The sequence below is a fragment of the Hemiscyllium ocellatum genome, chromosome 38 (assembly GCF_020745735.1).
Source record: "Hemiscyllium ocellatum isolate sHemOce1 chromosome 38, sHemOce1.pat.X.cur, whole genome shotgun sequence".
NCBI lineage: Eukaryota > Metazoa > Chordata > Chondrichthyes > Orectolobiformes > Hemiscylliidae > Hemiscyllium > Hemiscyllium ocellatum.
This window is the reverse complement of record NC_083438.1, coordinates 12,638,952-12,661,502: the sequence shown is the minus strand read 5'-3', so window position 1 is coordinate 12,661,502 and position 22,551 is coordinate 12,638,952. Positions and strand designations below refer to the sequence as shown.

The 22,551-nt window shown below is 48.3% G+C and overlaps 1 protein-coding gene across 1 annotated transcript in view; it reads right to left on the bottom strand.

The window, feature by feature from the left end:
- Positions 1-3,658: 3,658 nt before the first annotated feature.
- The window catches only part of LOC132833893 (deleted in malignant brain tumors 1 protein-like), a 90,873-nt gene continuing 71,980 nt past the window's right edge, over positions 3,659-22,551 (bottom strand). The window contains 5 exon segments of the mRNA XM_060852553.1: positions 3,659-3,951; positions 9,463-9,777; positions 10,503-10,772; positions 15,305-15,589; positions 17,451-17,765. Of these exon segments, the coding sequence (XP_060708536.1) occupies positions 3,659-3,951; positions 9,463-9,777; positions 10,503-10,772; positions 15,305-15,589; positions 17,451-17,765 (1,478 nt within the window).

Here is a 22,551-nt window from a genome sequence, read left to right as displayed (position 1 = left end):
TTGCAATTGGTCTGGAATCACATGTAGATTTGACCAGGTAAGATGGCAGTTTCCTTCCCTCAAGGATATTAATGAACCGGAAGGTAGAAGGAACAGCCAATTCTCACTGTTCCCTTTCCAAATCTATCACCATTCAGACAATAATCCACCTTCCTGCTTTTATTTCCAAAATGGATCACCTCACATAAACTGCCCATTGTTGTCCAAATCGCACAGAAACATCTCTGCATCCTCCCTGACAGCAACAAAGTTTCTGTGTGACCAAGACTACATTCCGGTTGGATGTGGTAACAACGTTTGGTGTCTGCAAAGCATTACCACCGTATTGTCCTGACTTCCAAATCAGCTCAATTCTCCATTCACTCTCTCCCAGACCAAGAATGTTATCTTGGCAAAAGTGAGGACTGCAGATGCTGGAAATCAGAGTCTAGATTAGAGTGGTGCTGGAAAAGCACAGGCTGCTCGGGCAGCACCTGACAAGTAGGAAAATCGACGTTTCGGGCAAAAGCCTTTCACCACGACTGAAGACAAGGAGCCTCCATGGTGTGAGGGGAGTGGGGCTGGGGAGAAGGTAGCAAAGCGTACAATAGGTGAGTGGGAGTGGGGATGAAAGTGACAGGTCAGAGAGGAGGGTGGAGGTGGCAAGAAATATTGGTAGGTAGGTAGGACAGGTCATGAGGGCGGTGCTGAGCTGGAAGGTTGGAACTGAGGTAAGGTGGGGGAAGGGGAAATGAGGAAATAGGTGAAGTCCACATTGATGCCATGGGGTTGAAGTGTTCTGAGACAGAAGATGAGGCGTTCTTCCTCCAGGCATTGGGTGGTGAGGCAGTGGCAGGAAAGGAAGCCCAGGACCTGCATGTCCTTGGCAGAGTGGGAGGAGGAGTTGAAATGTTGGGCCACGAGGCAGTGTGGTTGATTGGTGCGGGTGTCCCGGAGATGTACCCTAAAGCGCTTTGCAAGGAGGTGTCCAGTCTCCCCAATGTAGAGGAGACCGCATTGGGAGCAGCTGATACAATAAATGATATTGGTGGATGTGCAGGTGAAACTTTGACGGATGTGGAAGGCTCCTTTGGGGCCTTGGATGGAGGTGAGATATGCACCCAGGTTTTGCAGTTCCTGCGGTGGCAGGGGAAGGTGTCTGGATGGGAGAGTGGGTTGTTGGGGGGCGTGGACCTGACCAGGTAGTCACAGAGGGAACAGTCTTTGCGGAAAGTGGATAGGGGTGGGGAAGGAAACATATACCTTGCGGTAGGGTCCATTTGTAAGTGGCGGCAATGCCGGTGGATGGGTATAGGACCATTTGGCGTGAGCGTTTCAGCGTGGCTGGTTCGGCACAGGTCATTTTGCCGCAGTCCCATTTAGCCACAGAGCTATTTCAGCACAGCTCATATTGATTTCAGGATTAGTTAACAAGTTTCTTTTATTTTCTCTTTAACATTTTTACCTAAAGAGGATAAACATCACTTTTATTTTTATTGCTTTCATTAATCCTGAAATCAATATGAGCTGCGTCAAAACAGCTCTGCGGTTAAATGGGTCTGCGGCAAAACAGCCTGCGCTGAAACGCTCGCACCAAAGTGGCTGCACTGAATGGTCCCACTCCGTCGGCAGATGATACCGTTTTTGTGAAGGTTGGTAGGGTGGAAGGTGAGGACCGGGTGGGGGGCTGGTTCTGTCCTTGTTACGGTGGGAGGGATGGGGTTTGAGAGCAGAGGTATGGGATGTGGATGAGGTGCGTTGGAGAGCATCTTCAAACACATGTTGTCAGAGATGGTCCAGGTGAATTTAAGGTCAGGGTAAAATGTGTTGGTGAAGTTGATGAACTGTTCAACCTCCTGACAGGAGCACGAGGTGGCGCCGATGCAGTCATCAATGTAGCAGAGAAAGAGGTGGAGAGTGGTGCCAGTGTAACTACGGAAGATGGACTGTTCTACAGAGCCAACAAAGATACAGGCATAGCTGGGGCTCATACAGGTGCCCAAGGCTACCACTTTGGTCTGGAGGAAGTGGGAGGATTTGAAAGAGAAATTGTTAAGGTGAGGACCAGTTCAGACAAATGAATGAGCGTGTCAGTGGAAGGATACTGTTGGGGACGTCGGGAGAGGAAGAAACCTTCCTCCCCTTCATGGACCTCTCCATCTCCATCAATGATGACCAATTTGACACTGACATGTTTTACAAACATGTTCCACCCTGTCTCCTTTAGATTGTGAGTCTGGACTCCACTGGTAATTGGGAACATCTTTCCTGTGTTTAGCCTTGTCTAGTTCTTTAAGAATTTTGTAACTTGCGATGCGATCCCTCACCATTCTTCCAAACACCAGTGACCATCGTCCTAACCAATCCAGCCTCTCTTCATACGTCAGCCCTGCCATCCCAGAAAACAGTCTGGGAAACCTTTGTTGAACTATCTCTGTAACCAGAACATCCTCCTGCCTATAAGGAGACCCAAGGTGCACATACAAAAGTCCAGGTGTGCTATCAAGATATCCCATCCTGGTAATGAATCCTCTTCTTATGAAGGACAACATCCCATTTGCTTTCTTCATTCCCTGCTACACCGGCAATCATTACTGTCCGTGACTGGTGTAGAAGGAAAACCCAGATTCATTTTTACCTCCTTGCTTTCCCCACCTAACATCGTTTGGATCATAACCCACCTTCCTGACACTTTGCACCGCATGGGATAACCTATCATTTATCTGCATCAAACTGCATCTGCCCGATATTTGCCACTCACTCCGCCTGCCCAAATCCCGCTGACTGTATCAGTGTGACGGCACCTTTCTGTAAGGAGACTACATGACCCAAAGATAAGGTGCATCTGTTTGAACAAAAATTGCAAATCTTTCAACAGGGCTAGACAGGTTAAACCGTGGGATGGTGTTCCGGATGGTGTTCCGGATGGCGGGGGAGTGCCAAACAAGGAGGTCATGGTGTCAGAAAAGTGGAAACTGTAAAGCAAAAGACGTCAATGTTGCATTATCTGAACAGCATGTGCTTGAAGAAAACACAGCTGAAAATGAATTCCTGGCCTATATTGGAGATTCTGCCCCCAAGAATAGGTCTGCAAAACACATTGGAAAAATTTAGGAATTAGAAATTTGACAAAACTGACACAAGTTGAAGAGGATGGTGCTGGAAAGGCACAGCAGGTCAGGGAGTTTAGATTAGATTAGATTAGACTTACAGTGTGGAAACAGGCCCTTCGGCCCAACAAGTCCACACCGACCCGCCGAAGCGAAACCCACCATACATTTACCCCTTACCTAACACTACGGGCAATTTAGCATGGCCAATTCACCTGACCCACACATCTTTGTGACTGTGGGAGGAAACCGGAGCACCCGGAGGAAACCCACGCTGACACGGGGAGAACGTGCAAACTCCACAGAGTCAGTCGCCTGAGTCGGGAATTGAACCCGGGTCTCAGGCGCTGTGAGGCAGCAGTGCTAACCACTGTGCCACCGTGCCACCGAGTATCCAGGAGCAGGAAAGTCGATGTTTCGAGTAGAAGCTCTTCATCAGCATCTTCATTCCTCTCCACTCTCCTGCTCTTCGGATGCTGCCTGACCGGCTGTACTTTTCCAACACCACACCATTAAACTCTGATCTCCAACATCTGCTGTCCTCACTTTCTACAAAACTGACACAAGACTCACTCACTTGTAACAACAATATCAACAGGTTGACTCAGAGAGCTGGGTGACCATTGCTCTGCCACCTCAGTCCGATAGGAACATTGGTAGCTCCCTTGGTCGCTGGTGGTGACGTTTTCAATGACGTATGTGAGGGCTCCTTGTCCAATGATGAGAGAATTCGAGTCCTTCAGCAACTCCAGATGTCCAGTCAAGTTGCTGTGTGGAACTGTGCAGTTAATAGTGAGTGAATCTCCAGCCACGTACAGTGCCAGTGAAGGGCTGGCAGAGATTGTCGGCTCCATAGAAGGATCTAAAAAGAGTAAAATGCAAAGGAGATTTCAGAAATCTGCAATTGTATTCTGTCTGATAAATGTGTGGGGTGTTCTCCTCATTGCCAACTATAAAGGGTAGAGTCTCAATCATGTGATTGGAGACCCGTTTACCATTCTGTTTAATGTTACTGTATTTCTATTGTACTGAAACATTTGAAATGTAGAATAATAGAAACGAGGAGCAGCAGAAGATTATTTGGCATTTGGAGAATGCTCCAACGTTCAAAATGATCACAGCTGATCGGTTAGCACAGATGGCCAGAGGTGGCAACACGAGCCGTGGACCGCATAAGACCAGCAAGCTACCACAAAACACCACGGGAATGGTGTCTGGGGGCACCCAGAGGGAAGGGCAGGCTGTAGTCGAGCAGATGGCAGACAGCGGGGAGATGCAGCAGCCGATCCAAGCTCCTTCAAGAGAGACGGAGGAAATGGAAGAGGAGGGAACAAAGGAGGCAGAGGATTGGATTACTGTCAAAAGCAGAAAGAGAAAACCTGGTCAGGGCCCCAAAGCCACCCAGCAAAGGGGGAAACGATACCTACACAACGAATCCTCTACATATGGTGAGGACGGGCACAAGGAGGGTTGTCACCAGAGGAAGAGACAGAGCGCCGCGGGGAGAAAGGAGGGCAGCACCGCCCAAACAGGAAAAGGCGATCCCTCTGAGGGGGCGAGTAAAGACCTCCCCCCACCCGGTGAGAACCATGAGGTACCCACCCCACAGCTCCAGGTAACTGGGAGCAACAGTCCTGTGACAGCCCCGTTGTCGGACAGAGAACTTGAGTGTGCCTGACCCGAGGGCACCAGAGCGGGGAAATGACCCCAGGTGGAGCCAGACAGCTACCTCAGCCCTGGGAGGGTCCAACAGGTTGCCGTCACCACGGGGATGCACACAGCTGCCCCAGAGAGGCAAGACCAGCAGCAAATGGACACCGGTAACCTCACAAACTGTTAAAATGGGGATAAGAGTTGCCAGCATCAATGTGTGTAGCATCAAATCTGCTCCGCGATGTGTTTCTATGTTGACCTTCCTGGCCAATGGTCAAGCTAATATCCTGTTTCTGCAGGAGTGTGGGATACCGCACCTCAGCATCTACAGGAGATGGTCGAGCTTGTGGGCCCATGGGCAGTCAGTTTGGTCAGGGGCTAACGATAGCCACGCCTCCGGCCTGGGTATCCTGTTGGGAGGAGGCAACTTCACCATCTCCGAGGTTAAGGAGGTGATGGGCGGGCACCTCCTCATCACCGATGTTGTGCACAGGAATTCTCCCCTGAGACTGAATAATGTGTACGCCCCAGTGGGTAAGAGTGAACGGTTGGCCGTCCTGCAGCAGCTTCCATTGTTGCTGGCTACGTCCAGGCCGGTCATTCTGGCCGGAGACTTTAACTGCATCATTGATGCAGATGGATGATCCAACGGGGGAGACACTAAACTGGATGCCACATCCAGAGCCCTGATGGACACAGTAAAAGATGCCAAGCTGCACGACGTCTCCAGCACCCCTGCAGACGTAGCGCAGCGTAGATACACCTGGTCACGGGCAGACGGGTCTATTCGCTCAAGGATAGATTACCTGTTTGTGTCCCGAACGCTCTTGGTCAGAACCACCAACGTCAAGCCGGTGTTCTTCTCTGACCACTGCCTCCTGCTGGCCGACTGTCACCTACAGGACGAGCAGCGGGCGGGTAAGGGAACATTGAAGCAGAACACAAAGCTGTTGACCCCGGGAAACATTGAAGAGCTCAAGAGGGACTACGCAGGTTGGACAACCGTGAAGCCCCTCTTTGAGTCCCCAGCGGACTGGTGGGAAACAGTAAAAGGGAACATCAAGAGGTTCTTCATCTTCAAAGGTGTTCAGGAGGCGAGAGAGAGGTGGGGAAAACTGTCCCAACTCGATGGAGATTATGCAGTATCTGCCCCTGCTGCAGACGATGGGGGTCGATGTCACGGAGGACCTCAAGGAGGTGAAGGGCCAGCAAGCCTCACTTTTTGCCTCGGAGGCTTCCAAGATAATCTTCCAGTCCAGGGTCCGCTCAGTGGAGCAAGACGAGACATGCTCACGTTTCTTCTTCCAGAAGATGCACAAAGAGAGCTCTGTGCTCAGCAGCCTGAAGGAAGAAGATGGCTCGGTAACGTCATCTCAGGCTGACGTCATGAGGATCAGCAAATCCTTCTATGTCAGTCTGTATGACGCGAAGCCGACCAACAGCGCGGCCTCCCAGTCATTCCAATCCTCTATCACGGAGGTCTTAGACGACAGAATACGCGAGAGGCTGGACCAGCCGCTATCTCTGGAAGAGCTGACCAAGGCCCTCGAGTCCTTCAAAAAGAATAAAACTCCCAGAAGCAACAGCTTACCGGTCGAGCTCTATTCCGCTCTGTCGGACTAGATTGGCCAGGACCTGCTGGAGGTGTATGTCAGTATGCTTCGGGCAGGTACCATGAGTGAATCCATGAGGAAAGGCATCATCATCCTCATCTACAAGCGGAAGGGGGAGAGGAAGGAACTCAGAAATTGGAGACCAATCACACTGTTGAATGTGGATTACAAAATCCTGTCAAAGGTAATCGCCAACCGGGTCAGGTCTGCTCTGGGGTCGGTGATTCACCCTGACCAAACCTGTGCTGTACCAGCAGGAAGATCGCTGAGAGTCTCGCACTCCTCAGAGATACGATCACCTACATGCAGGACAGAGGGTTGGACACCTGCCTGATCAGCCTGAACCAGGAGAAAGCCTTTGACAGGATATCACACAGGTATATGAGAGATGTTCTCTCCAAAATGGGCTTTGGGGACAGAATCTGCAATTGGATCAGACTGCTCTACACCAACATTGTCAGTGCAGTCTCAATCAATGGGTGGGAATCAGATAGCTTCCCAGTCAGATCTGGAATCAGGCAGGGCTGCCCTCTCTCTCCTGCCTTGTTTGTGTGCTGCATAGAGCCATTTGCAGAGTCCATCAGGAAGGACGCAAGCCTGAGAGGGGTGACTATTCCTGGCAGCAGGGGCCTGCAGGTTAAGGCCTCCCTGTATGGATGACATCGCCATTTACCAATTCGAATGGGCCTCAGGGGCCAAGGTAAACCGAGGCAAGAGGGACGCCATGCTCTTCGGGAACTGGGCCGACCAATCCTCGATCCCTTTCACCGTCAGGACCGACCACCTGAAGGTGCTGGGTATTTGGTTTGGGGGGGGCTGGAGCGTGTGCCAAGTCTTGGGAGGAGCGTATCAGCAAAGTGAGGCAGAAACTGGGCAGATGGAAGCTGTGGTCGCTCTCCATTGTGGGGAAAAAAACCTGGTCATCAGGTATGAAGCACTGTCATTGCTGTTATATGTGGCACAGATGTGGCCAATTCCCAGAACCTGTGCCGCTGCAGTCACCCAGGCCATCTTCCAAGTTATATGGAGATCAAAGATGGACCGGGTCCGAAGGGACTCTATGTATAAAGATCTGGGCAATGGGGAAAAATACACCCAATGCCACCCTCACCCTGATGGCCATCATTGTGTATGGCTGCATCAAGCTGTGCATGGATCTCCGGTACGCAAACACCAAGTGTCACTATGTACTGAGGTTCTACCTGTCCCCAGTGTTGTGAAGGATGGGCCTGGCGTCGCTGCCGCAGAACGCTCCGAGTAGTTGGACCGTTCCGTACCACCTGTCCTTCGTGGAGACGTTTATGAAGAAAAACACCTTTGACCACAAGTCCATCAGGAAGTGGTCAGCACGTAGTGTCCTCGAAACCCTTCGGGAAAAGGAGAGGGCGGATCCTATCGAGCAGTTCCCTGAGCAGACTGTCAAAGCCATTTGGCAGAATGCCTCATCGCCAGAACTTTCCAACAAGCACCAAGACATGGCTTGGCTGGTGGTGAGAAGGGCTCTGCCTGTGAGATCCTTTATGCACGCCCGGACTCTCTGCCGCACCGCACGCTGTCCTCGAAGCGGCTGCAGGGGGAAAGAGACTGTCACACAACTCCTTCTGGAATGTGCCTATGCAGAGGAAGTCTGGAGAGGAATGCCGTGGTGTTTGTCGAGGTTCATCCCGAGCAGCGCCATGACATTCCTCGGCCTGTTCCCCGGGATGTGGGAACGAACACCAACTGTACCTGGAGGATCATCAACTCGGTGAAGGACGCTCTCTGGGTGGTCCGAAACCTGTTGATCTGCCAGCTGCAGGAGTTGACCCTGACTGAGTGTTGCAGACTGGCACATTCCAAGGTCCAGGAATATGTGTTGAGGGACGTGCTGAAGCTTGGGGCAGCTGCCGCCAAGGCGCAGTGGGGAAAGACCACCGTTTAACATCTGCCTGACTAAGCACAGGGGGCCAAAGTAGTAAGGGGTCTCCGCTGACCCTCCAGCTAAATATACGGATAGTAATCGTACAGAAATGTATATATGAATGATTACTCTGTCTCTGCATGCAAAGAAATGGAATGTTTACGGATGTATGGCAAGGCCAATTGTACAGATCATCAAAATAATTTATGAATAAAGTATATTTTTGAAATTAACAAAAGATTGGTTAGCTCGATATCTTTGTTCGTATGTGTCTTTATTCCCTTGCTGTGTCTTTAGCTCCACCCATATTGAGGCGACATCGTCCGAGATGAAATAGCGTCCAGAACTCCCCATTTCATCACCGATTAATGGTACTACCCACCAATATCCCCCACACTGGTATCACTCTGTTTCAGTCTCTTGCTCTCTCTCTCCCCCTCTCCCTCAATCCCTCTTTCTCTCTCTCTCCAAATTCTCAACTATCTCTGAATCATATGATTCCCTCCTGATCTCCTTCTCAGCATGTTTCCTGTCTGTTTATGGTATCTGATTCATTAGCTCAGATTTGCACTGCCGGATGGCCCACCCTGGTCCAAACGGGTCACGCATAAAGAAAATGCTTAATCGACTTAAACCCTCAAAGTCTGATCTGTCATCATATTTCCTCAGACTTTATTGCTTATTCACTGCAATACGACACTCACACGTATTACATCTGCACCATCACTAACCTCCAATCCAACATTCTGCTTTCACTCATAATGTTGTAATTTTCCAGACATCTGAAACCACACACCCGATAATTTCATTCAAAACCTGACCCACAGGCCGTGTTTTACAATTCACTAGGACTCCCCTTCCAGGATGTTCCAGGTGGAGCACGTTCTTTGGGAACAGCTGCCCCTTCCCCAGTAGCTCTCCAAATATCCCATGGGTTTCAACACAATTCTCACGGTCAGCACACATTGTGTCACCCAGTTATCTCTTTCATCTTGTTGTCCCTGTGACAATTAGCTCATGGCGGATACAGATTTTAATTTTCCTTTCTTGCTTTTCAATGTAGCCAGAAGCTGGTCATAAACTTGATGTAAAACCAATTGGATTGCATCTTTCAAAGCTTTTTGCCCTCTTCCCTGTAAATGCCAAACCAATACAGGAACCTGAGTAGTACAGAAGATGTCCATTCAGTTATACAGCTGGGTCTTACCTGGGTAACAGATTACACCTGCATCCTCACCATGACCACAGTTGTGGGTTCCCCAACCGGGGAAGGAGCAAGACCGGAGATGGGACTCTGTCCCATTGCAGGAAACGTCATCCATCCAAATCTTGCCGCTACCTGTTCCAAACCGAGCGCTACCGTGCACCGACAGGGCGGGTCCACATTGCAGCTCCTTGCAAAGAACAGTGCCATCTGCCAAATCCCAGCCATCATCACAAACCGTGCCCCAACTTCCATCGTACAACACCTCCACAGTTCCAGAGCACGGATCGTTCGAATTGACCAATCTCACACCCGAACCTGAGAGAACAGAGTGGACCCGTTACTTCAGAGGACAACGACGATATCCGAATCATTCTACATTTAATTTGCCATCGTTGTTCATTTCCGTTCCTGGCACCAATACACACATGTTTTATGTAGATTTATGAAGATCTGCAAATCTCTTAGAGAGCGAGACAGGAAGTGATAGACAGACAGAAAGATGACTGGTGGACGCTCCTCACTCACTGGTTTCTACCTCCCTCCCTCTCCCTCTCTCACTCCCTGTATCTGTTCCTTTTATGGAGTGTTACAAGGTTCAGTACCGCGATTACAGAGAGAGACACCGAGACAAATATACATACAGAAGGACAGATGACCGGTGGTGGATTAACCAGATGCTCACCGGGCCTCATTCAAAGTTTGAAAAGGCTGGATTCTCACTTTGACCTCAGCCTGTGCAGGAAGCAAACCCCACATTGTGTATCGGTAACCAGCTGTCCAGCCAACCGTGCCAACCCACCTCAGTCAAGAGGTGAACATCGAGGCGGTGTTGTAGACATGTGGGCAGGGTCACTCAGGGAGCATGGAGCAGGAAAGGCAAATAGAACGTGACGGTTTACCTTATAAATGCCCTCTTTCACAGGAAGCCGACCCTAATGTTGGAATTACATTGTAAATATCTACCTTGCAGATTTAGTCATGCTCTGGGACACGGTTTCCGAATATTCACGTCTTACCGAGCCAGCGGAAGCCTTACTCACGTGCGACAGTTACAGGGCGACTTTGAAACGATGGTATCCAACGACCTGAAACCTGGGTTGTGTAGGAACATGTGTAGTGGCCCTGGCTGCTGGCAGTGATGTTCGGAATGGTGTAGGTGAAGGATTGCTGGCTGATGGTGCTGTTGATGATGGGAACCGTGTCCTTTAGCAACAGAAAGCGGCCTGAAGGGACACCGTCTGGAACTGTGCAGCTGATGTTGACTGATCCGCCGTCAGCTCTCACGGAGATGCTCGGCTCGGTTGCAGGATCTGACGAATAAAACAAATCATCTCACTAAACTATCCAACACTGGAGCAGGAGAAGGCCATTCGGCCCGTCAAGTTCATTTCGCCCATTCAATTAAATTGTTCCTCATTATTCAACTCAGTCCCCTGCTCCCGTGCTTTCTCGCTGTAATCTGTAAAACATCTATCCGACTCCAACTGGAATAGCATGGGATATTTGGACCTCGCCCGCTTCCTGATGCAGAGAATCCCACAGGCTCCCCACTCTCTGAGTGAAGACATTACTCCTTTTCTCAATCCCGCTCTGTCCTCTTGAGACTGTGAATCTGGACTTCGCCTGTGATTTGGAACATCTTTCCTGTGTTCATCTTTGTCTAGTTCTTTTAGAATTTTTTTTATCTTTCTATGAGATCCCTCACCATTCTTCCAAACACCATTGACCATAGACCTAACCAATCCAGCCTCTCTTCATACGTCAGCCCTGCCATCCCAGAAAACAGTCTGGGAAAGCTTTGTTGAATTATCTCTGTAACCAGAACATCCTCCTGCAGATAAGGGGACCCAAAGTGAACACACAAAAGTCCAGGTGTGCTATCAAGATATCCCATCCTGATATTGAACCCTCATGCTATGAAGGATAACATCCCATTTGCCTTCTTCATTCCCTGCTACACCAGCAACGATTACTGTTCGCAATTAGTATAGGAGGAGCATTAATTTTTACCTCCCTGCTTTCCCCATCTAACACCATTTGGATAATAACCAACCTTGCTAACCCTTTGCACTGCACTGGATAACCTCTGATTTGTCCCCATTAAACTGCATCGGCCCTATATTATCCAATCACTCGGCCTGTCCAAATCTCACTGACTGTATCAGTGTGACGGCACCTTTCTGTCAGGAGACTACATGACCCAAAGATAAGTTGTGTCTGATCAACAATTGCAAATCATTTAACAAGACTAGACAGGATAAACCTCTGGATGGTGTGGAGTGCCGAAGAAGGGGGGTCATCGTCTCAGAAAACGTGGAAACTGTAAAGCAAAAGAAGTCCATATTGCATTTTCTGAGTAGTATGTGCTTCAAGAAAACACAGCTGAAAATGTATTCCAGGCCTACATTGGAGATTCTGCCTCCAGAATACGTCTGCAAAACACATTGGAACAATTTAGGAATTGGAAGTTTGACAATGGAGGCGATGGAGAGTTACAGATCAGCTCGGAAGGATTTAAAGAGAGAGTGAAGAAGAGCAAGGAGAGGACAAGAGCAGTCTTTAGCAAATAGAATAAAGGAGAACCCGAAAGCTTTCTATAGGTATGTGAGGAATTAAAGGGTGATTAGGGTAGGAATAGGGCCAGTCAAAGGCAGAAGTGGAATGTTGAGCGTGGACCATGTAGAGATCAGAGAGGTGCTAAATGAACATTTTTTATTAGTGTTCACTCAGGAAAAGGGGAATGTTGTAGAGGAGAAGAATGAGGTACAGTCCAAAGATGTGCGGCTCAGGTGAATTGGCCATGCTAAATTGCCCGTAGTGTTAGGTAAGGGGGAAATGTAGGGGTATGGGTGGGCTGTGCTTCGGTGGGTCGGTGTGGACTTGTTGGGCCGAAGGGCCTGTTTCCACACTGTAAGTAATCTAATCTAATCTAAAAAATTGAACTCGAAAGGATCGAGGTTAGTTACGCACAGGGGTTTTCACTCCATCTAGAATTGATTAGTAGATAAGTCCCCTGGGCCGGATGGGATTTATCCGAGGATTCTCTGGGAAGCTAGGGAGGAGATAGCAGAGCCATTGGCTTTGATATTTGAGTCATCATTGTTTACAGGTTTGGTACTTGAGGGCTGGAGAATTGCAATTGTTCAAGAAGGGCAGCAGAGATGACCCGGATAATTATAGACCAGTGAGTCCTACTTCTGTTGTAGGAAAGGTTTTGGAAAGGATTATAACAGATAAGATTTATAGTCATCTCACAAGCAACAATTTGATTTCAGATAGTCATCAAGGGCAGGTTGTGTCTCACAAGCCTCATTTGAGAATGTGACCAAGCATGTAGATGAGGGTAGGGCAGTTGACTTGGTATATGGAGAAAATGCAGAGGCATGGAATTGAGGGTGATTTAGCAGTTTGGATTAGAAACTGGCTTTCTGGAAGAAGGCAGTGAGTGATGGCTGATGGAAAATATTCAGCCCAGAGTCCAGTTACTCGTGGTGTGCCACATTTTGGGACCAATGTTGTTTGTCATTTTAAAAAATGACTTTAGATGCAGGCATAGGTGGATGGATTAGTACACTTGCAGACGACACTAAAGTCAGTGGAGTAGTGGACAGTGTGGAAGACTGTTACAGATTGCAGGGGGACTTGGATAAACTGCAGAATTGGGCTGAGAGGTGGCAAATGGAGTTCAATGCAGCTAAATGTGAGCTGACGAACTTTGGGAAGAATAACAGGATGGCAGGGTACTGGGTCAATGGAAAGATTCTTGGTAGTGTGGATGTGCAGAGGGATCTTGAGGGTCCATGTGCATAGATCTCTGAAAGTTGCCACCCAGGTGGATAGTGCTGTTAAAAAGGCATATGGTGTGTTAGGTTTCATTCGTAGAGGGATTGTGTTCTGGAGCCACAATATCATGATGCAACTATACAAAATGCTGGTGTGGCCACACTTGGAATATTGTGTACAGTTCTGGTCCCCATATTTCGAGAAGGATGTGGAAGCATTGGAAAAGGAGCAGAGGAGATTTACCAGGATGTTGCCTGGTCTGAGGGAAGGTCTTATGAGGAAAGGCTGAGAGACTTGGGTCTCTTCTCATTGGAAAGAAGCAGGCCAAGGGGGGATTTGATAGAGACATAAAAGATGATCAGAGGATTAGATAGGGTAGACAGTGAAATATGTTTTTCTGGAATGATGACGTCAACTTGTACAAGAGGCCATATTTACAAATTGAGGGGTGATAGTTTTAAGACAGTTGTTAGAGGAAAGTTCTTTTTGCAGAGCGTGGTAAAGGCATGGAATGCCCTACCTGCTAATGTCGTCCAATCAGCCACGTTAAGGAGATTAAACATTCCTTATATAAGCACATGGATGATTTTGGGATAGTGGAGGGGGACGAGCCGAGAATAGTTCACAGGTTGGCGCAACATTGAGGGCCGAAGGGCCTGTTCTGCGCTGTATTGCTCTATGTTCTGTGTTCTATGTTCCATGTTCTAAACTGCATCAGCTGTATATTAACCACTCACTGCACCTGCCCAAATCCCGCTGACTGTAGACAATAGACAATAGACAATAGGTGCAGGAGTAGGCCATTCAGCCCTTCAAGCTTGCACCACCATTCAATATGATCATGGCTGATCATTCCTAATCAGTATCCGCTCCCTGCCTTATCTCCATATCCCTTGATTCCACTATCTTTGAGAGCTCTATCCAACTCTTTCTTAAATGAATCCAGAGACTGGGCCTCCACTGTCCTTTGGGGCAGAGCATTCCACACAGCCACCATTCTCTGGGTGAAGAAGTTTCTCCTCATCTCTGTCCTAAATGGTCTACCCCGTATTTTTAAGCTGTGTCCTCTGGTTCGGCACTCACCCATCAGCGGAAACATGTTTCCTGCTGCCAGAGTGTCCAATCCTTTCATAATCTTATATATCTCAATCATATCCCCTCTCAGTCTTCTAAACTCAAGGGTATACAAGCCCAGCCGCTTTAGTCTTTCAGTGTAAGGTAATCCCTCCATTCCAGGAATTGACCTCGTGAACCTACGCTGCACTCCCTCAGTAGCCAGAATGTCTTTCCTCAAATTTGGCGACCTGAACTGCACGCAGTACTCCAGGTATGGTCTCACCAGGGCACTGTACAGCTTCAGAAGCACCTGTTTGCTGCTATACTCAATCCCTCTTGTTATGAAGGCTAGCATGCTATTAGCCTTCTTCACTACCAGTACTTCTTCACGACCACTACTGTATCAGCGTGACGGCACCTTTCTGTCAGGTGACGACATGACCCAAAGATAAGCTGCATCTGTTTCAGCAAAAAACTAGTAGATCTTTTCACAAGACTAGGCAGGGTAACCCTCGGAATGGTATTCCGGATGGACGGGGCAGTCCAGAACAAGGCGGTCGCCATCTCGAAAACATGGAAACTGCAGAGCAAAGGAAGTACATGTTGCATTTTCTGAACAATGTGTGCTTAAATAAAACACGGCTGAAAATGAATTATGTCTGAGCGTGGAGGTTCTGCCACCAGAAAATATCATCAACACACATTGGAACAATTCAGGAATTGTTTAATTTGACAAAACAGACACAAGTGGAAAGGTGTGGTGCTGGAAAGGAACAGCTGGTCACGCAGAATCCTGGAGCAGGAAAGTCGATGTTTCGAGCAAAAGCCCATCATCAGCATCTTCATTCCTGATGAAGGCCTCATGCTCAAACCGTCGACTCTGGGGCTCCTCAGATGCTGCCTGACCCGCTGTGCTTTTCCAACATCACACCATTCGACTCTGATCGCTAGCATCTGCAGATCAGTCATCACTTTGTCCATAACTGACACAAAACACACTCACTTGTAACAACAATATCAACAGGTTGACTCAGAGAGTTGGGTGACCATTGCTCTGCCACCTCAGTCCGATAGGAACATTGGTAGCTCCCTTGGTCGCTGGTGGTGACGTTTTCAATGACGTATGTGAGGGCTCCTTGTCCGATGCTGAGAGAATTCGAGTCCTTCAGCAACTCCAGATGTCCAGTCAAGTTGCTGTGTGGAACTGTGCAGTTAATAGTGAGTGAATCTCCAGCCACATAGAGTGCCAGTGAAGGGCTGACAGAGATTATCGGCTCCGTTGAAGGATCTAAGAAGAGGAACAATCGGCAAAGCAGATTAGAGTCCCGACAGTGTGGAAACAGGCCCTTCTGCACAACAACTCCACACCGACCCTCTGATGAGCCACCCACACATTCCCATTCTCCTGCATCTACCCCTAACTAATGCATCTAACACTACGGCCAATTTAGCATGTCCCATTCATCTAATCTGCACATCTTTGGATTACACCAGGAAACCGGAACACCCGGAGGAAACTCACGCAAACACGGGGAGAATGTGTAAACTCCACACAGACAGGTGTCCGAGGCGGGAATTGAGAGGAGGCATGAGGCATCAGAGAGGAGGGTGGGGGAAGGTAGCAAACAGTACAATGGGTGAATGGGCGTGGGGATGGAGGTGATAGGTCACAGAGGAGGGTGGAGTGGATAGGTGGAAAGGAAGATAGGCAGGTAGGACAAGTCATGAGGGCGGTGCTGAGCTGGAAGGTTGGAGCTGGGGTGGGGTGGGGGAAGGGGAAGTGAGGACACTGGTGAAGTCCACATTGATGTCCTGGGATTGATGCGTTCCGAGGCGGAAGATGAGGCGTTCTTCCTCCAGGCATCAGGTGGTGAGGGAACGGGGGTGGAGGAGGCCCAGGACCTCCATGTCCTCTGCAGAGGTACCATAACGCAGCAGTGCTAACACTGAGCCACCGTGCCTCCCCAAACAGTCTGCCGCCCCAACTATAAAGCATGTACTTGGAGACCTGTTTGCTATTCTGTTAAATGTCACTGTATTTCCTATCTCCTGAAACATGAAGAATGTTGAATGAAAGAAATTGGGAGCCAAACTAGGCCTTTTGGATTTTGAGAGTGCTCCACCATTCATAATAATCACAGCTGGTCGGTTAGCTCAACAGCTTTGTTTGTCTGAGATTTTATTCCTTTGCTGTTTCTTTCGCTCCAAACACATTGACGATAAACAATCCCAGATGAAATAGCGTCCAAAACTGTCGCCCGTTCATCTCTGATTAATGGTCCTACCCCACCACCATATCCCTCACTGATCTCTCCTTATCTTACTGTCTCTCTCTTTCTCTCTCACCCTCCCTCTTGTTGTCTATCTATATCCCATATTTTCTCGCTCCGAAGTCTCAAACAACTCCGAATCGTAAAGATCCTTTTCTGATCTCCGTTTAGCATGTTTCCTGTATGTCTATGGTATCCGATTCATGACCTTAGATTTGCACTGTCGGTTTGTCCACTTCCTTCAAAATGGGTCAAGCATAAAGACAGCGCTAAATGGAGTTAAACCCTTTACATCTGATGTCATCACATTTCCTCACACTTTTTTGCTTCGTCACTACAATATGACGCTCACCCGTAGTGTTCCTTCCTTGTATTAACTGGAACAATCTGCACCGTCACTAACCTACAATCCTAAATTCTGCTTTAGGTTTAATCTACTAATGTTCCAGGCAAATGAAACCATACACCCAACATGTTCATTCAAAACCTGACCCACAGGCCGTGTTTTACAATTCACTAGGACTCCCCTTCCAGGATGTTCCAGGTGGAGCACGTTCTTTGGGAACAGCTGCCCCTTCCCCAGTAGCTCTCCAAATATCCCATGGTTTTCAACACAATTCTCACGGTCAGCACACATTGTGTCACCCAGTTATCTCTTTCATCTTGTTGTCCCTGTGACAATTAGCTCATGACGGATACAGATTTTACATTTTCCTTTCTTACTTTTCAATGTAACCAGAAGCTGGTCATAAACTTGATGTAAAACCAATTGTATTGCATCTTTCAAAGCTTTTTGCCCTCTTCCCTGTAAATGCCAAACCAACACAGGAACCTGAGTTGTACAGAAGATGTCCATTCAGTTATACAGCTGGGTCTTACCTGGGTAACAGATTACACCTGCATCCTCACCATGACCACAGTTGTGGGTTCCCCAACCGGGGAAGGAGCAAGACCGGAGATGGGACTCTGTCCCCTCGCAGGAAACATCATCCATCCAAATCTTGCCGCTACCTGTTCCAAACCGAGCACTACCGTGCACCGACAGGGCGGGTCCACATTGCAGCTCCTTGCAAAGAACAGTGCCATCTGCCAAATCCCAGCCATCATCACAAACCGTGCCCCAACTTCCATCGTACAACACCTCCACAGTTCCAGAGCACGGATCGTTCGAATTGACCAATCTCACACCCGATCCTGAGAGAACAGAGTGGACCCGTTACTTCAGAGGACAACGACGATATCCGAATCATTCTACATTTAATTTGCCATCGTTGTTCATTTCCGTTCCTGGCACCAATACACACATGTTTTATGTAGATTTATGCAGGTCTGCAAATCTCTTAGAGAGCGAGACAGGAAGTGATAGACAGACAGAAAGATGACTGGTGGCAGCTCCCCCCTCACTGGTTTCTACCTCTCTCTCAGTCTCTCTCTCTCTCTGTCTTTCTCTTTCTCTCTCTCTCTCTCTCTCTCTGCCTCTCCCTCTCTCTCTTTCTTCCTGCACCTGTTCATTTTATGTAGATTTGCCAGAGAGACATCAGACAGACAGCCGATAGTTGGCACATTAACCAGATGCTCACCGGGCCTCATTCAAAATTTGAAAAGGCTGGATCCTCACTTTGATCTCTGTCTGTGCAGGAAGTAAACTCATGCACTGGGTGCGGCTGTGCATCAAAACCCCTCTGTACAGCTAACCTTCCCAACCCACCTCTGTCAAGGGGTGAACATCGAGACTTTGCCAGCTGGTATTGTGTATATGTGGGGACACTTATTCAGATCGTAAATCGCAGGAAAGGCAAAAAGATTGTTACAGTGCCATCTTATAAATGTCCCCTTTCACAGGAAGCCGACCCTAATGCTGGAATTACATTGTAAATATCTGCCTTGCAGATTTCGTCATGCTCTGGGACACGGTTTCCGAATATTCACGTCTTACCGAGCCAGCAGAAGCCTTACTCACGTGCGACAGTTACAGGGCGACTTTGAAACGATGGTATCCAACGACCTGAAACCTGGGTTGTGTAGGAACATGTGTAGTGGCCCTGGCTGCTGGCAGTGATGTTCGGAATGGTGTAGGTGAAGGATTGCTGGCTGATGGTGCTGTTGATGATGGGAACCGTGTCCTTCAGCAACAGAAAGCGGCCTGAAGGGACACCGTCTGGAACTGTGCAGCTGATGTTGACTGATCCGCCGTCAGCTCTCACGGAGATGCTCGGCTCGGTTGCAGGATCTGACGAATAAAACGTATCGGCCATTCAGCCCTTCAGGTTTACTTCGCTGTAATCTCTAAAACATCCATCCCACTCATATTTTGGCCTCGCACGCTTTCTGACAGAGAATTAGATTACTTCCAGTGTGGAAACGGGCCCTTCGGCCCAACAAGCCCACACCGACCCTCCAAACAGCAACCCACCCAGACCCATTCCTCTCCACGTAACACTACGTGCAATTTAGCCTGGCCAATTCACCTAACCTGCACAACTTTAGACTGTGGGAGGAAACCAGAGCGGCCGGAGAAAACCAACGCCGACACAGGGAGAATGTGCAAACTCGGGCACAGTGGTTAGCACTGCTGTCTCACAGCGCCTGAGACCCGGGTTCAATTCCCGACTCAGGCGACTGACTGTGTGGAGTTTGCACGTTCTCCCCGTGTCTGCGTGGGTTTCCTCCGGGTGCTCCGGTTTCCTCCCACAGTCTAAAGATGTGCGGGTCAGGTGAATTGGCCATGCTAAATGGCCCGTAGTGTTAGGTAAGAGGTAAATGTAGGGGTATGTATGTAGTGTGCACTGCAGGGCAAGAGTTATAGCTGGGGGCAGGGAAATTATGATGCGGTGAGGCATGACTTAGGACGCGTGGATTGGAAAAATAGGCTTCAAGGGAAGAACACAAATGATATGTGAAGATTGTTCAAGGAACAGCTATTGGGTGTCCTTGATAAGTATGTACCAGTCAGGCAGGGAGTAAAGGGTCTTGTGAGGGAGCCGTGGTTTAATAAGGAATTGGAATCCCTTGTGAAAGGGAAGAGGGTGGCCTATGTAAAGATGAGGCGTGAAGGTTCAGTTGGGGCGATTGAGAGTTATAAGGTAGCCAGGAAGGATCTAAAGAGAGAGCTAAGAGCAGCGAGAAGGGGACATGAAAAGTCCTTAGTTGGTAGGATTAAGGAAAACCCAAAGGCTTTCTATAGGTATGTCAGGAATAAAAGGATGACTAGGGTAGGTGTCGGTCCAGTCAAGGATAGTAGTGGGAAGTTGTGTGTGGAGGCTGAAGAAATTGGGGAGACATTGAATGAATGCTTTTTGTCAGTATTCACTCAGGAACAGGACACTATTGCTGATGTGAATATTGAGTCACAGTGATTAGAATGGATGGTCTTGAGATATGTCGGGAAGAGGTCTGGGGAATACTGGAAAGGATGAAAATAGATAAGTCCCCTGGGCCTGATGGCATTTATCCTAGGATCCTCTGGGAAGCGAGGGAGGAGATAGCGGAGCCATTGGCCTTGATTTTTATGTCGTCATTGTCTACGGGAATAGTGCCAGAAGGCTGGAGGATAGCGAATGTGGTCCCCTTGTTCAAGAAGGGGAGTAGGGATAGCCCGAGTAACTATAGGCCAGTGAGTCTCACTTCTGTTGTGGGCAAAGTCTTAGAGAGAATTGTAAGTGATAGGATTTATGAACATCTGGATAGGAATAATGTGATCAAGGATAGTCAGCATGGTTTTGTGAAGGGCAGGTCGTGCCTCACAAACCTTATTGAGTTCTTTGAGAAGGTGACTAAGGAAGTGGACGAGGATAAAGCAGTAGATGTGGTGTATATGGATTTTAGCAAGACGTTCGATAAGGTACCCCTTGGTAGGCTAATGCAAAAACTATGGAGGTATGGCACAGAGGGTGCATTAGAGGTTTGGATTGGGAATTGGCTGGCTGGGAGGAGACAGAGGGTAGTAGTTGATGGTATAGGTTCATCTTGGAATGCAGTTACTAGCAGTGTTCCACAAGGATCTGTTTTGGGACCATTGCCGTTTGTCATGTTTATAAATGACCTAGAGGAGGGGCTTGGAAGCTGGGTGAGTAAGTTTGCGGATGACACAAAAGTCGGTGGAGGTGTGGATAGCGAAGAAGGATATGGCAGGTTACAGCGGGATATAGATAAGTTGCAGAGCTGGGCAGAACGGTGGCAAATGGAGTTCAAATTAGCTAAGTGTGAAGTCATTCACTTTGGTAGGAGTAACAAGAAGATGGATTACTGGGCTAATGGTAGGCTACTTGCTAGTGTGGATGAGCAGAGGGGTCTTGGTGTCCATGTACACAGATCTCTGATACTTGCCACCCAGATAAATAGTGCTGTGAAGAAGGCATATGGTGTACTGGGCTTTATTGGTAGAGGAATTGAGTTCCGGAGTCCTGAGGTCATGTTGCAGTTGTATAAGACTCTGGTGAGGCCTCATCTGGAGTATTGTGTGCAGTTTTGGTCACCATACTATAGGAAGGATGTGGAGGCATTGGAACGAGTGCAGAGGAGGTTTACCAGGATGTTGCCTGGCATGGTAGGAAGATCGTATGAGGAAAGGCTGAGGCACTTGGGGCTGTTCTCATTGGAGAAAAGAAGGTTTAGGGGAGATTTGAAAGAGGTGTACAAGATGATTAGGGGTTTAGATAGGGTTGACAGTGAGAACCTTTTTTCTGCTAATGGAGTCAGCTGTTACTAGGGGACACAGCTTTAAATTAAGGGGTGGTAGGTATAGGACAGATGTTAGGGGCAGGTTCTTTACTCAGCGAGTCGTGAGTTCATGGAATGCCCTGCCAGTAACAGTGGTGGACTCTCCCTCTTTATGGTCATTTCAGCGGGCATTGGATAAGCATGTGGAGGTTATTGGGCTAGTATAGGTTAGGTAGGCTTTGGTCGGTGCAACATCGAGGGCCGAAGGGCCTATACTGCGCTGTATTTTTCTATGTTTTATGTTCTACGTTCTATGTTCTAAGACACACTCACTTGTAACAATAATATCAACAGGTTGACTCAGAGAGCTGGGTGACCATTGCTCTGCCACCTCAGTCCGATAGGAACATTGGTAGCTCCCTTGGTCGCTGGTGGTGACGTTTTCAATGACGTATGTGAGGGCTCTTTGTCCAATGATGAGAGAATTCGAGTCCTTCAGCAACTCCAGATGTCCAGTCAAGTTGCTGTGTGGAACTGTGCAGTTAATAGTGAGTGAATCTCCAGCCACGTAGAGTGCCAGTGAAGGGCTGGCAGAGATTGTCGGCTCCGTCAAACGATCTAAAAAGAGGAAAATCGGCAAAGCAGATTTCAGAAATCTGCAATTGTATTCTGTCTGATTAATGTGTGGGGTATTCTCGTTACTGTCAACTATAAAGGTTAGAGTGTCAATCATGTGATTCTGTTTCATGTTAATGTACTGAAGCATTAGGAATATAAAGTGATAGAAACGAGGAGCAGGAGATGGCGATTCGGCATTTTGAGAATGCTCCAACATTCAAAATGATCACAGCTGATCTTTTAGCTCAACATCTTTGTTCGTATGTGTCTTTATTCCCTTGCTGTGTCTTTAGCTCCACATTGACGCAATATCATCGAGATGAAATAGAGCCCAAAACTGTCCCCATTTCATCTCTGATTCGGGGTACTGTCCCACCAACTTTCCCCTCTCTGGCCTCTCTCTCTCACACACACGCATTCTCTCTCTCTATCGCTTTATCTCTCTCTTTGAATTCTCAAATATCTCTGAATCTTATGATCCCCTCTTGATCTACTTTTCAGCATGTTTCCTGTCCATGATATCTGATTCATTACCTGAGATTTGTACTGTCGATTTGTCCATTTTATTCGAGCTGAAAATGTGTTGCTGGAAAAGCCCAGCAGGTCAGGCAGCATCCAAGGAACAGAAGATTCGACGTTTCGGGCATGGGCCCTTCTTCCTGAAGAAGGGTTTATGCCGGAAACGTCGAATCTCCGGCTCCTT